The sequence below is a fragment of the Ixodes scapularis genome, unplaced genomic scaffold (genome assembly GCF_016920785.2).
Source record: "Ixodes scapularis isolate PalLabHiFi unplaced genomic scaffold, ASM1692078v2 PGA_scaffold5__190_contigs__length_132052651, whole genome shotgun sequence".
Taxonomy (NCBI): domain Eukaryota; kingdom Metazoa; phylum Arthropoda; class Arachnida; order Ixodida; family Ixodidae; genus Ixodes; species Ixodes scapularis.
In genome coordinates, this window is record NW_024609880.1 from 49,837,284 (window position 1) to 49,853,558 (window position 16,275).

At 47.7% G+C, this 16,275-nt stretch overlaps 1 protein-coding gene across 1 annotated transcript in view; it reads left to right on the plus strand.

The window, feature by feature from the left end:
* Positions 1 to 16,275, plus strand: part of LOC8038308 (phosrestin-2) — a 475,145-nt gene that overhangs the window by 247,460 nt on the left and 211,410 nt on the right. Inside the window, exon 2 of the mRNA XM_040222786.3 lies at positions 14,028 to 14,088. Within this exon, the coding sequence (XP_040078720.1) occupies positions 14,028 to 14,088 (61 nt within the window). The remainder of the gene's footprint in view (positions 1 to 14,027; positions 14,089 to 16,275) is intronic.

Consider the following 16,275-nt stretch of genomic DNA (forward strand, 5'->3'; position numbering starts at 1 on the left):
TTTTATTCGAGATTGTGAGCACAGCATACCGCAGGCTACCTCGGAGACGGCAACGCTTCTGGCGCGTGCTTCGAAGTCAGAGCGCCAGCTCCTGGTATAGACGCTTTACACACGCGCCAAATCCCAGCCGCCATTGCTGACCTTCTCTTGTCTCACCGAGATGCCGAGCAACTGAAACGGTAGTTGACGATCCTCTACAAAGGCCGATGCTTTAGAAAAGGACACAGTTGAATCTAATATGGCACTAACCTGGCCTGCTATGGTAATGATGAAGTGAAATAAACGGAATCAGAGGAAACAAAAACTGAAGGTCAGTTATGGCGGCGTCCATGCACAGCTGCTGCAAAGCGTCTTATAGCGATCACCGCTATTCACGACTACAACAAAATAAACAGAGGGTCTCGCGCTAATTTATGTTTACGCAGCGAGATTGTTGGTCGCGTGGTGGTTAAAAAACGAAGCTGTTTAGTGAGGCCCTGAAAGCATTTGCTTAAGTCGCGGATAGAGGCAGCTTTCGGTAACACTAGGCTTGTGCCCCCTTAAGGCCTGCTCACACATGTAGCGGAGCGCTACAAGCATAGCTCTGACCTCGCGCTAAGCGCGTGCTGACGGGAGCGTTCACCAACTTTGTGTCGCACCGTCAATACTGTTGTTCATGGCAGACAATAAGTAGCAGACGACCCGTGAGAAGCGCTACATTAGCGCTTCGCTGCATGCGTGAACTGGCCTTTAAGAAAGCACAAGCCGTGTGAATTCACACGGCCAGCACAAAGGTGCCTCTAACATAGGTCCCTCTGCGATTGGGTAATCAGCCCGCGCCCTTAAAGGGACACTGACAGAATATTTGAACTCTCCGAGGCTTTGTTTGAACGTGGCCAATAAGAGCTCAACTACACGGAACACAGTTTTGCGGCTCGATATTCTTTTTCTTTTCGCCCGAAAACAGCAGGTCGAGAATCGGCCGGATCCAGTCGCACTCACTTTCTTTTCCTTGTTTACGTGGCGTTCAAACTATGGCGTACCACATATATTCAAAGTCGTGGTTCATCTGAGGCACAAATTCAATGTTAAAAATAGAAAATAATTTAACCTAACTAATATGGCCTCTAGAAAGTTCCAAATATTTTGATTAAAAATGTAGACGCTTTAAACACGCGCCAGATTGAGCCACCATTGCCGACATTCTCTTGTCTTACCTACATACCGACCCATGTGCAGCGAGCCTTCACGCGCCTCCACAAAGGTCTATGCCTAGGACAAGGGCACAGTAGCTCCTAAAATGGCAATAACCGGTCTACATGTGGTAATTATATAAGAAAGCGAACGGAATTAGAGGAAACAAAAACTGAAGGTCAGTTACGGCGGCGTCCATGCACAGCTGCCTAAAAGTGTTTATATTGCACAGATCACAGAAAGTACATGTGCGTTTCATTCTGAAAAGGGACATTTACCAAACCGACACCGTCTTCTGCGAACCCTACTACCGGAGCCTCTGAAGCATGCTTTTAAACTTGCCCCTCGGTCACCGTATCACCCGGCCGCGGGATTAAAGGCATGCTTCAAAGGCTCTAGTAGTGCGGTACGCGGAACACTGTAGGGGTTTGCTAAAATTACCTAATATGGCGACGTACTGCGGGCTGCACGACGCGATGGCGGCGCATAACGGACTAACGTTGCGACGAACGTGGGGCCGCTAGTTCAGAACTGTCGTTCATGGTACCGGTCAATCCATCTTCAAGGGAAGAACATCGAGAGGAAGGGATATAAGTACGGAACAATCGTACAACAAACGGTGTACGCAACTTCGTCGTCGTCGTCGTCTGATTCACACGCCAGAGAAGTGGAGAAAAAAAAAATAAAACGCTGTCGGGTGTAGCCACGTGACTTTCGGCAACTCTCTTCCTCCACATTTCTCATTTTTCCTTGGTACAGATCGTCCAGATGTCGCGGCCATGAGCCTCCGTGCTCATGTTTCGGTTTCGGGCAGTTAAATTTGTTGGCTTTATTACAAATACACGTGAATCCGTAGTAAAATATATCTTCTGTAGTGTCCTGACACCATATTAAATCGCCTGCCAAACAAAGTAAAATTATTTATTTTTGGTGTGTGTGTGTGGGGGGGGGGGGGGGGGGCGGATGTCAGTGTTCCTTTAAGTTTTGAAGAATAACTTCGGTACTTTACCTGTTTTGTAGGGTGCCTTTTAGCAAGGGCTTTGTAATACTGTATAGCCGCACGCTTTCTGTTTGTGCTGCCACGACTATGTCACATTTTCGAACCTCCCTTTTTTCCTTCCTTTTCTTTCTGATCCCTTCGCCCATCTTAGACTATCCTAATTTTCTTTCATCTTTTCACTCTCAAGTTACAGAGTAGCCGGCGCCGTTTTGAATCTTGCCAGTCTCTCCAAAAGCACCGATTATTTTTTCTCTCTTTCTCTTTTCGTCTAACCGCAGCGTTTTGTGCTTTTGATCGCTTCTCGGCTGCACGTTGATGTAGCTGGATTTCCAGCCAAAGCTACTCGCTCGCACTTGTAGCCTTTGAATCAGTCTACGGCAACGCGAGACATACTATACACGTTAAATATTTATATGTTGTCTCACCTTAACATGACCTAGCTGCAAAGGGTACAAGAAGAGCGAGAATGGGTAGCTTCGGCCGGTACACCTCCTGTACAAGCGCTTCGGCTAACGAGCCGCAATCAAACGCAAGGAGCTCGCGATTGTAGTTCCTGCGGTTATAGTTCATCTGAAGGTGTGATCAAGGGAGACGAACCGGCGTAAGCCACTGACGTTTCTGCCGGCTCGATTTTGTATTATGTGAAAATGTATATTTTGCAACGAAAGTTACTCCTTATGTTCTATGTTTCTGCCCTAGACAACGACAGGTTACTCTGCCCTTAGGATACGGTGTCGCTGGTTCATGCTGCATATGATATATTCATGGTGTTCCTTTTAGTATTTGCAGATTTGTTTTAAAAAAAGCAGTGAAAGCTGCGCTAATGCGGTTTTTAAAAGAGGGTTATGCGGTCAGGGTGACATAATATAAGGGGCTAATTGTCACGATCAGTCGAATAGTAGTTCACTAAAATGTGTTGATTCATTTTTTTAATTAGTGAAAACATAAATTGCTTCCAGTTAAAAATTTGCTGAGTGTCAATAAAAACCACCAAATCACAATTAAAAAAAAAAGACATTGAGCGGGCGGGAAGCGCAGTAGTGCGATAATGTTACTATTCGTGCAACAGGCGGAAGGCTGGCGTTGGGAAAACCCGGATGATAAAGAGACGGCACGAACTGCTCGGGCGCGTTATATCACATACAGCCACGCGCCTGCTGCACGGCTGGTCCCTTTGCAGTCCACCATGCTTTCCACAGCTCCAGGCCTTTCTAGAATTGACCGATCCGGTGGTTATGAATGACGCTCGGTAAATTTCTAATTAAAACCATCTGTCTAATTTCAGAAATAAAAAAAAAATTAATGAATAAATTTTAGTTAATTATCCGACTTTTCGTGACAATTATCCCCCTATATTAGGTCCCTCTGGCCGTATCACTCAGCTGCAGAGACCGTATTAATGTGGATTTCGCGACTTTTTAAAAACAAATGTGTAAAGCGTAAAAAAAAAGTTTACGAATCTCTGTCATGCAAAACTAGAGCGGAGCTCCTGAGGAGGAGGGGAGGGTACGGAGTGGAGGTGGCCCTTCCTCCTCTTCCTATCCTCTTCCTCTCCTCCTCCTCTTCCCTGCTCCTCCTACCCTCCTCCTTCCCTCCCTCTCCCCTCCTGCCGCTGAATTTGTTCATAGGATACGTGAGACGAAGTCGTGATATCATTTTCCCCGCTAAATTTAACGAAGAAACTGAATTCATGTTAGGTCCGTCAATTTCCCCGCTAAAGTCTAGCGGGGAAACTTAACCCCCTAAATATAGCGGGGAAAATTTTCCGCTAAATTTCCTCACACCTTGTAATTTTGCGAGTTGCGTAGCGAGAAAAGTAATACAAGACCGCACCTTGGTCTTCGCGCTTTTACACTTTCGTGCCGTAATTTCCGGCAGGCCACACCGCAAGTCTCCGAGGGGCTGTGCCGGGGCAATCGTCTGGGTCCTATACTGCAAGTTCGAGGCGCCAGCGGAAAGTTTACAGCCCGTTGCGCAACAAGCACTGGACGCGGGACTATTCGGTTGACTGCCGCGCGACATGAGTCAAGGGCGGCTCAGCGCCTTCGCATTATTACTCACGACTCGTAAACCTTGCCTACACACCATTCCAAAACAAAAAGGCTCCGGTTCTATTTTCGGTGTTCGTTCGTATGGCGAGTGATTTCCTCACCTTGCGAAGTGACGAACGTGGGCGTGCTGGGCTGCGGAGATAGCACGCTGGGCTGATGATTCGTAAAATATTGGAATGGTGTATAGTCCGTTCCCTTCTAACCTGAAAGTGTGGTGGATGCAGCGTACTCGTCGGGCCAGTCATACGTCTACCTTTCAACACGTGGTCACGCTCCCGCCGATACGCACGAGCGTAGAGCGGGGTCGGGAGCTGAAAGGGAGGCGGATCATTGGTCAGAAGAGTGCCTAGCTTCCACCCCACTGTCAGGTTGGAGGTGACCGGAGTACAGGTATGTACGGCCTTGGAGGTTAAAGGAGCATTTCGCTCACCTAGAGTTTCTGAATTTTCCCAGAGTACCGAAACCCCCAAGACTCGTTTCAGGACCGAGTCGCGGCGCGGCTGTCGCGCTCCAACCCATCCCCAGTATATATATGGTACTGCCATGCGCGGTCGGAGCGAAGCGCGTACAGTGTAGCGTTTGTGATCGTGCGAGCTCTTCAATCTACTTTTTTTTTGTCCGTGGCGACACTGGTTTGTTTTTATTAAAGTTCTTTCTTCGTTCTGAGTGGTGCGTGACTTGCTCCTCGCTGTCTCGTCTCTCTCTCGACTTGAAACGCATTGAAGTCGAGTTTTAGGCTTAGCGTCTAAGGTGTATATTTTGAAACACAGCACCAGCGTAACCGGAGCGAGCAAACGAGCCAGCAGTCTTCTTTGGCGAACACGATTAGCGGCTACTTAATATTAAAAAAAAAGAACTGTAGAAAATCGACGCACCTTCCGCTCCGCCCTGCTTCATCTACGCCCAGAGCTCCCACCCGTGCGTACCTGCCACAACCGTGGTAACGCGGAAACGTTTTATATAGGTTTTTTTGTTGTTCAGGGCCCGTCGCCAAAATGGAGACTGATAACGTCCGCTACGGGCGAAACCAAGCAATCAGAACTGAATTGTGCAGGATTGACTTCCTGGTAAGCAGACTGAATGAAATTCGGTACTCTCGGAACATTCAGTGACTCTACGCACACCTGCCTTGCGACGTATCCCGTGTAATCTCCGCAGAGTGTGCCGCAGTTCTAATCCGCCGGTGCTGCTGGGGCGCCTTTCTTTACAGATGTGTCTCTGTGTGTGCGTTTCTCTTCTTTGCTCGTGTTTTTTATACGTTTTACGACGACAGCCGGTATTGACAAGGTTTTGCAGCGGTTTCCTGCAGGGATAGTCGTGACTGGGACATTTCTCCGCTAAACCTCATGGTATCGTATGACCTCACGTCACACCGTGATGTCGCGTGACGCTGCGACATCATGTGATACCGCGACGCCCGCTAAAGGTCACGGTGCCCCGTGAAGCCAATTAGGAACATTATGATGTCCCGGCACCGGATTGCGCCGTTATGTGATTCCAGTAGGTGCCGTGATGTCACGGCACCGCAAAGCATTACGTAACGTGACGTCATAATGTCACGTGACCTTGTAACGTTGTGTTACCGTGTGACGTCACGTGGCGCCATGGTGAAATGCAGTGTGATTGAGTGTAGAATTTTACGTACACCAGAGTGGACAGCGCCAAGGCTGTCGACACAATCCTAAATCAAACACCGCGCAAAAAAAAAAAAAACAGACAAAGACAGCTTGAAATGCAGTCTGAAGCGTCCCATCACACTACTTACTACCACTTGACTATCCCTAAAGCCGCATCGCACACCATACAAAAGGCTCGCTGCAGACTTGTTAACAGGATTGCCTGCGTCTCAAGCATGTCGGAAGCATGTTTTCTTTAAATTTATGAAGGCAGTCTGACACTTTAGCCCCATGTTCCAGTAGAATCAAGACAATCGTCAGATGGCACAAAACAAAAACAAAAAAACGTGCTTTTCGTTGCTTGTCAAAATATTAGGCACCGAAGAAAATCCCTTATCCGCGTTAAGTCCTTGGTTTAAACAATTTTTGTTTACGTTCTGCCAATTGAAAAGTACGACGAAGGAGCCCAAGTACGCGCGTGATCTCGCTACACCACCATCCCCTTCCGCACGATAAAGTCCGTCTGGTATGGTACCCGAATGTCACGCGCACACGCGAACACAGCGTCTGAAGTCAGGTACAGCCGCGCCATCTTCCGAATGCCGTCTGCTATACCACCGCGGCAACGCTGCCTTGGTCTCCAAGCTAGGCTGGGACACCAAGGTAGGCTCGGAGACCCTCATTTCGCTCGGGAACACTTTATTATAATCTCAGGTCTGAGCGTGCAGCAAGCCTCGTCGGAACCGCCAACGGTTCGCCAGGCACCCGCTTTTCTTCTCTCACCGTCGACCTCCACAACGGCGCGTCCGACTTTGGCTAGCGCTGCCGAGTTCACTTTATTAGCAGACGGCATCTAGTCTAGAAGATGGCTCCTGTAGTTTGTGGCTTCGGGCGCTGCGTTTGCGCGTTTGTCCACATATGAGACGTTTCGCTGGCCCCATGGTGAAAGCAGATGTAGTTCTACGTCGTGCATGCGGAAGGGGGCAAAGGAGTGGCGAGATCAGGTGCGCACTTGGGCTCTTTCGCCTTATTTTTGAATTGGCGGAGCGTGAACAAAAAGAGTGCGAAATAAGAACTTAACGCAGAGGGTTGATTTTTTTTCCCTAGCGAATAATATGTTTTGACAAGCCTTACACAACAAGTATGTTCTTAGCTCGCAATCAAATTTTTTTTATGCTTTTTTTTATGCTGCAACATGGGGTTAAACTACCGATGTGCCGAAATACGCCTCAGAAAGTATCTGCAGATGTTCTTTTGTATAAAGTATCAGCGGTGTGACCGCGGTTAACGGTGGAATCTACAGTATTTGTATAAATTGTTTACGCCCTTGTAGAAAAAAAAATCGATTGTGCCAAATTCATGGCCGAAAATCAAGTCTTGAACAAAATGAAAACAAAAACAATCTCGAAAGGGCTCGGGGACAGCTTACGCGATTTAGCAGTCAATGCGGCGGCAAACTGCTCCGCTGCCAGAAAGCTACCCACGCCGTTTCGTATATCATCCGGTTTGTTTTCGCTCAAAGCTTGGAAAGAGTCCCGCAGTGAAGACAAGAGGAAGAAAACGCGTCACAAGAACGCGAGGAATCTTGAGCGAAGGGATCACATTCTTCTCCGTTTACCTTTCATTACGCTCGGCGTCTCGATGCACTCTTCGTAGCACGACAGCTCCTAAGAAAACTGTCAGGTTTGCGAGGTTCTGGTTTCAGGGTTTTCACGGCAGCTTATCTTCCGTTTAATTTGGGCTTGACGCTCGATGGACTTCCGTTCAAACGACACTTCCGGGCGACCAGATTCTTTGTCTCGCGTCGAGACGTTTATTTTGGTTCGCGACGCTCGTGTCAAGTGATCCGCGTTGGTTTTTGACACCCGTCTTGGGGACGCTCGGTTTTTACTCCGTTCAAGCAAAAACAGCTTGCAACCGCTGCCCCCTCCTGTATTCTGAGTGTTGGGTCCGCACGCTATGGTAACCTTTTCGACAGGCATTCGCTCACAAATTGATATTGACACGGAATGTATTTGTGGGCTGCATTTCACGCGAAAGGCGTTACTCTCGAATGTAAAATCTATACGCGTACTAGCATTACCACACTAAAAAAAGAACTCGGCCTTCCGTTACAAGCAGACAGAAGAAAAACTGCCAGGCTAGTCTCCCTGCACGCTTTGTATTACCACTTCCCATCAAAAAGAAAGTTGTATTGCCCGGCTGTACATTTCACCACTTACGGACCGCTCTCAGAAACTTCTTCTGACCACACCGAAAACAAATCTTCTCAAATTTTCACCGCTTCAGTTATTTATTTCAGATTGGAACTCGATTTAAAAAAAAGAATATTGTCAGTATTCAGGAATCATCCGGTCACAGAGCTGCACTTGCCACTTTTTTTTTAATACGTAGCAACCTTACGTCTCTTTGTCCTTCATTTCGTGAATATTTGTTTTGTATGCCCCCTTTATGTAAAGCCCTGGGCGCTTTAAGGGTATATTAAATGAAATGCAAAGACAAGCCGTTACACGCGGACCGAGGCAACACAAATTGTTCATAGCCAAAGCAGGCAATAAACGTGCAAAGCATATAGAAACCAACTTAGTCATAATTAATTGCGATTTATTACAATGAGCGAGATTCACCGAGCGACGCGGCGGAAATAGAACCTTCTATCTTGCGATCCTCGACCCGACGTCTTTGCTCGGTGCCACTAGGGAAAAGGTGAACAGTTACGTAGACAGGTGGACTGAAAGTGATTCGACAGTGCCTGCGGTAATAGGAGTCCCCCCCTCCCCCCCTCCACCCCCTTGTCACTGCGATTCAACTCCTGGCCACCGTCCTCTTGGCGCTGACGGAGCTACCGCGGACTGGTCCAGCTCCAGTACGACCTGCAGCAGAACAGGCGTCTGCCGCATCTGCCCGTTACCATTGGGCTACTGCAAGGGAGATCGGTCGCCGAGTGTGTTAGCCTACCACAGCTCGGAGCGCGTGGAGCGAAAGCTCTCACTGCAGAACCAAGGGATCCCGAGTTCGATCCCGCCCGTTTAGATCTGGATGAGCATATCGTACCGGCGTGCGGCAGTGCGTCACTACTCCGTGAGGCTCGTTAAAGACCCCAGGCTAGCAGTCGTACTGCACTGGCTACATTTCTCATCATACGGCGCAGACCAGTGTCACCGCACCCCAAAGGCGGACAGACAATATGCTGTATAAACAGTCTTTTTTTTTTTTTTTGGCTGCCAGGATTGTTGCATGACACTTTTGTGACGTCATCAGGCAGAGATCGAGGTACTATATTTGAGGACGCAGAAAAAGCAGCAGTTAGACACGCGCTCCAGGTACTGCAATTAAACGCAATATGTGTTTAAGAAAATCGTCCCGTTCCCCCACTATGGTTGCGGAGGCAGTGGTAATGCAGAATGTGGAGCCTTTTCGAGCTAGATGCGACCGCAGCGCCACTGTGTCTGGCGCCGCGGCAACTCGGCGAACGGGACATACCTGCACGGAGACGATGAAAGAGTCGCGCCGCGATGTGGCTTCTTTGTGAACGCCCCTATCCAAAATGCACAACAAAGCAAAAAAAAAAAACAAGAACAAAATTTAAAGAGCGCGCGCGATTGGCAAAAGTTACAAAAGTCCGGAGCTCTCTCGTTTAGGGCGTGCTAGGAGTAGAACGCGTCGCTGGGGTCTCTTTGTGTTTAATCCCGTGATGTAACCCTCGAGAACGACTCGGATCTACTCAAGCAAGACGGTCGGCTGGCACTCTTACCCAATCATGGAGGAGACGAGTGTGGCGTCACTGTTCGGTTGACACTCGCGTTTTTTTCTAACGTGCCAGGAGTGCGATCCCGGATATATGGTTAGGTGCCAACCATATCATACGGGCTGCGTTATAAAGGTGTGGGTTTCGTTTTGCCCCAGCGCCACTGACCGTGGCAGCGGGCAATCTAGCATCGCATTAATGATGCGAGGTGACGAAGTGTCTGCCGCCTAAACGACTGCGCACCGTTCCCAATTTGGGACACAAGTGGCCGTCCATCACGGTCTCGGCCGTCCGCCGCCCGACTCGTAATTAGCCGATCCGCTCCATCGCGAAGTCTCGGATCGATCACCGGAGATCCACTTAGGGGGGACAGGCGATTGATTGACCCAGTGGCGCGTGCCACGGGCTTCGTGGTGAGGCGTGCGCGCGTGGTAATGCGCCGGCTACCGTTCCCCTGTCGGTCGCGTCGTTTTCGAGGCTCTTAAGTAGGCACGCGAGCTGAACGCAATGGGACACCCCCTAGGGAACCGTGATGGGTTATCCGCGCTTATTTGGGATCTGATCTGCGTCGCCACCGCGGTGTGTTTGTAAACAAGGTCAGGCCTGCCGCCATTTGCGAAAGACGGTGAGGGATGGGGTAGGGTGAGGGGAATGTTTTAGCACAAAATGCGTTTTGGTGCTGGGTTTCTCGAGAAAAGCGACGCGTTACGCTCGACCGTTACGCTGAACCAAAACGCACGTCAAGGTCATATAAGCGGTATAGCCCTGAAGGGGCTAGATTGCTCGTTATGACGTTGACGTCACGGTTTGAGGTGACATTATAATGTCACGTGACATGATGACTTGTGACGCGTGGCGTCATGGTGTCACGTGGCATTGTGACGCTACATGTCGCCGTGACGTCACGTGAAGTCAGAGTCACGTGACCTAATGACGTGACGTGACAGGCGTTTGCAACACATTATGTGTGTCTCCGAGTTTAGCAGATATGATCGAGGCGAGCTTATATTTTAATAAAACGACCGACTCAAATAGTGAGTCTGCTTTTGCCTCACAAATGTATTTGTAATAATAGTATTAACATTTATGTCGTATCATGGCGGAGTATGACGAAAAAAGGTACTTACGGGTGGCTTGACGAAACTTCGGACCCTTTGCAGTAGCGGATGGTGGACTTTAGGAGGGGGAAAACACACAATGGGAAGCTTGCATTTCAAAGATATCTTTTATAAAACGTTTGTAAAAAGCGTTTAATTAAGAAAATAAAAAATATGAAGAATTTCGTTCCCGCATACATAATATATAGGTTTGAAAGAAAAAAGACATACACTTTACCGACCTCCGTGTAAGGGTTCTACCCGGCCTAGAGGCTTTGAGTAAAAGCAAATGAAACGACACTTCCTGGTCTCATTTAGTTAGTCATAAAAACATCTTAAATGAATTGGCCACAAATGTTTTCTTGTTCCCATGATCGCGTAGCACTATTTAGTCAAAACACGGAATATTACTTGTTCTTATCAATTGTTTCCGTTATTTTATTCGACTATTATTATTTTTTATTTGCACTAAAGGTCATGCGTTTAACGCAAATATTCTACGCTACACTCTCCTCATACTCGCAATTCAGTTCTCGATATCACCTGCAGAGTGCCGATGAAGTATAATATTCTGCTCACATTACGAATATATGTTACAATCAATGCAATCATCATCCTTGACAATTCTGAGGGCCCGTGGGGCATTATAAAAGGGGTCGGCAATGAAACAAAAATGTAGAACAGTAAACGCAAATATAACACTGTAAGCAAGTTATCTAGGTTTGTTAGAAAGAAGGTAATGAATGGATTCAACAGATTTAGTAGTATCACTTATAGAATCGATGTTTTGAGGTTGTGAATTCCAATCCTCGATAGCCAATGGCAGCGTGGGAATCTAGGGAGGAGCAGTTGTTGATTGAATTGGACGAAATTTACATGGGTAATCTTAATAGCTTTAATATCCTTCGATTAACAGAACAAATGGCTGTGCGACTGACAAGGACGAAGAAAGACTGGACGACACGACCGCTCGTGTCGTCCAGTCTTTCTTCGTCTTTGTCAGTCGCGTTGTTTATGTTATGAATCCTTCGATATTGAATAATTTGACTCAGTATTATGATGATGACACGACTCAGACGTGGCTGTAAGGACCTTGTCTAACGAGGCTTTAAAAATGACTGTGTCATGCTCAGTGTATACCTGTGCACCTCGTGTGCCTTTCGTATCTCCTCTTTTTTTTTTTTTTTTTTTTTTTTCTGACGACTTAACAATTTGGAGTTTACGCAGCTAAATGCCAGGTTTGCATAGTTAAGAAGAGTTTGTTCCCCAATCGTGTTCTGGGCTTCGGCATTGCATGGATGCGCTCCACAAATCTTTATGATTGGCCCATTGGATTGGCACTGTTTCATGGCTGTGCTCCGTTGATCTTTGATTGGCCCATTAGGTGGGCAGTGTTTTATGGACACGCTCCGTAGCTTCCTCTGAATGATTCATGGAATGGTACTGCGTAGATCTTTGATTGGTTTATTGTATTGGCAACATTTCACCGATGCGATCTGTAGATCTGGATGATTAGAGGTAATTGAATTAGCACTATTTCAAAGATGCGTTCCGCATATCTTTATGATTTGTGCACGTTCCAAGCAACATTTTTCGATGCTAATCCTCGCCATTAATAAATACATGTTTTCAACAAAGTGGTGGCACTGCTTAAGATGTCGCCTGTCGCCGAAAATAGGTTCCCGGTTTTAGACTGCCGAGAAACATCGTATTGTTCGCTTCGCTAGAATTACAATTAGGGGCATAGTTCTGAGTTTTTGCGGAGGCTTCCTGAACAAAAACCGTCGCTTATTAAAACTTTTCTGCTTTCCAAAATTAAGAAAAGCGAGTCAATATTCGACTTTCCCGCGTTCCTCGTTAGCACATCAACTACGCCTCAGCTCTTTCCAGGGCGGTCGTAATCCGCAAAAGGCACCTTATGACCCGCGTTCCTAATCACTATGGTCGCATCGTGCATCGACCAGATTACCGATTATGGTCGAGCGTTGACGAAGGTTTCTTTCCAATCCGCTTTTAATTGCGAGAAAATACCCCTAACACATCGACGGAACTAAGCGGAGTCTTAGTTCCGTCGATGGAGACTTTACATTATAAGCTATCGGCTTGGAAGGACCGCTAACCGCTTTCGTAGGGCATTCTGATGTTTTATAATTGAATAGCCTGTTATAAATTTCCCTTATTTTTTTTTCTAAAAAATCTACATATCAAAAAACTTAATCTTTTATAAAGTAAAATTATAATTAAACAGTTAGTTTTGACCGGGTTGGCTGAATATCGAAAGGAATAAGTTTGCTCAAACATCCTAGTATTTTGTTGTCGTTTTTTTGCTATAAGAAGATTTAATTAATATACTAACCACTATAATAATCTAACTGCAGCATTACAAGTTAACAAAAAAAACTTAAATTTCCCTTAGCGGGCAAATGTAAAGTACAGCGGCTCTACACTGAAATCAGCCCCCGACGCTCACATAACTACATAGCAGTAGTTAGTTGTACGACGTCAGAAGCATGTTACATGATAAAACAAGCATACTTCTAGTTCACCAAACTTCGTGCGTCCACAAGTACGCACACAAGGACACGCACACTCATATTCCACACAAATGCGCACATCAACACACCACACACGCAAACAAATGTACACACGTTCATGCATAGCCACGCACACGCTGCGTGCACGCATGGAAATACCAGAGATATTTTATAACACCGACGAACTCTAAAAAAAAAATGGCTTCCTATTTTTGTTTGTATTTATAGCATTATTAGGAATAGCTCTAAGCGTTTTTGTGTCCGCGCGTGGGATGTGGCCTCGATGACGTCATAATGTCAACTGCCGGCCGTCATCGGCATGAGGGTCGTCATGTGAGAACATGACATCATGTGACCACGCGCTTTGCTGGTTGTCACGTAACATCCCGACATGAGGTTACACGATGGCATCACAGAGGACCTACAACTGTTTCCACTTAAGGCGCCTTTTGGACATACCAAACAAACATGTTTTTTTTTCAGCAATATCATCTCGGGCACATGTGTTTGACGCCAAATATCTAGAACACGAAAAGGTAGAAACTAGCAGGTACTCTCAACATTAGCATTCGGAATAATTCAGTCGTTGGTACGAAAGTATTTTTTTTTCTTTTAATTTTGTGCATCTACTGTCCCAAGACCTCACAAAAAAGAAGAAACAACATTTTTAACAAAACTTTTAATTGAAGAAAAAAACGGCAAGGGATTGAGAGACGCGAGATACTTTTTTGTTTGAACGTAGACCTTAAATATTAGCAGATTACAACGTTGGCGACTTACAATTTATTTATCCCTTTTTTTTCTCCAGGTGACTGTTTACGTGGAAAAGCGAGAATTCTGCGACCTGGGAACGTGCACGGAACCCGTGGGTGAGTCGTTTTTCAACACCTCAATAATGTTTTCCAAAACATCGAAGCCTTTTTACCCACCACCATGTCTGCCCAGTCAACGAACATATTCGGAATACCTCCCAAATGTTTCCACTTTGAAGTATACTGATGAAATGCTGCGTACACTCTTTCAGACTGCTTAACATGCACACGCGAGATACAGCGTACAGACTACATACAGTTTGTCCCAACTAGTCTCTATTGGCAAACCACTTTAGCCTTTCTAAAGGCGCCGACCTTCTATCCATGCCGTTCTCATCCTTTCAATGACTAAGCAACCAAAAACAGAGGGAGACGAGGAGATCGAGAGCGCCCGGGGAACGTCAGAACATTGAGCTCTGGTTGGAACGATGAGTGGGTGGACGCAAAGCTATCTTGGCTTTGTCTTTACTCCCTGTTCAAACGCCAATGCGACGTTCGCGTTCGAAGGGTGAGTATAGACAAAGGTCAATCCACTAATCATTCCCGCGGGTGTTATGGCGTCGCCTCCCGCTTTCATCTCCTCCTCACGCTTCGTCTCTCTCTCTATATATATATATACACTTTGCAGCAGCTGTGCCTAGGTGCTGGCATAGCCGACATTCAGTTTTTGTTTTCTTTTATTTCGATCACTTCGGCTCCATCATTACGACAGCACGGCAGGTTATTGGCATTTTAGATCCGACTGTGTCCTTATCCCCAGCATCGGCCTTTACGGAGGCTCGTCAAAGCCCGCTTCAGTGGCTTAAGTGGTATCTCGGTAAGACGAGAGAAGGTCAGCTATGGCGGCTGTTGTGACCGTGGGCGTCCGAGTGCGACCACATGGTCGCCAGGCAGAAGGAACACAACTACCCCGTGTGACAGCTCGTCAAAAAGTGCCTTTAATCGTAAATCAGCAACCGGAAGAAGCTTCGCTTCCGGTAAGCCCGCAGCACGACACATGTGGTGCCATCTATTGCCAGATGTCCTCACTACATCTCCCATTCCAGCTCGAGGGAGCTTTACCTCGTGCTTTCACAAGTTCAGTCTTTGAGGAGGCTTGACTTGCCGCCCCGAACGTGTGACGCGTATACCCGGTGGGGGAGACTGCCGTGTAGAACTGGGCACCACCGCTGAATCGCCTGTTGGTCTTTCGGCTACAGGAACTGGCCCGTCTGAAGTTGCAGGCTGGGTACAAACTAAGTCGCTTGGCTGGCTGGGAGTACTGGGCGTAAACGGCACCAAGTGGCGACGGTTGCGCTGGACAACACCCCTTGGCGTCTCGACCACGTAGGAGCGCGGCCGCTTGGCCGGGCTCAACACCCTAGCAGCACATGGTATATCTTGTACCCACACCTCTTCCCCTGCTTCCAGAGGGCGCAGTGACTGGGCGGCGTGACGCCTGTTGAAGTCCTTGCGTTGATGGCTCTTCACGCTCTGGTCCCTGCTCTTGACGAGCTTTGGCGACGGCCACTTCGGCATCAGCGATGCAGGTAACCCTGGCAGCCTGGTCCGGAGACGACGACCCATGAGCAGCTCCGAAGGGCTGTAGCCGGTCACTCCGGGTGTGTCCCGGTACACCAGTAACGCCATGTGCGGATCCTCTGCCTTCACGAAGAGCTCCTTCAGTGTTCGAACCATGCGCTCTGCCTCGCCATTCGCTTGCGGGTACCTCGGACTGCTCGTACGGTGGGCGAACCCATACAAGGCTGCGAAAGAGGCGAATTCCGTTGACGAAAACTGCGGACCGTTATCAGAGACCACAGTCTCCGGAATCCCAAAGCGGGCAAAGGAACTCTTATAGCCGCGATGACGGAGCTTGATGTTGTGGTCGCAAGACTGACCACCTCGGGGAAACGGGAATAGTAGTCAACCATGACCACGTAGTTGCGTCCTTGCAGCTCAAAGAGCTCAACCCCGATACGTTGCCAGGGGCGATCGGGTGTAGGAGTCCCGAGAAGCGGCTCGCAGCGCTGAATTCTTGTTTGGGCACAACGCTCGCACGTCCCCACCAGTTGCTCCAGCTCGCTGTTCAAGGTTGGCCACCACACTGAGTCGCGAGCCCTTGCCTTGCATCTTCCCACGCCTTGGTGGCCCTCGTGGAGTAATGTTAGCATCTCCTTCTGAAGAGTCTGAGGAACCACGATGCGACAGTCCTTCAGCAACAGGCCCTCGAAGGCTGTGATGTTGCCTCGCTCCTTCCAGAAA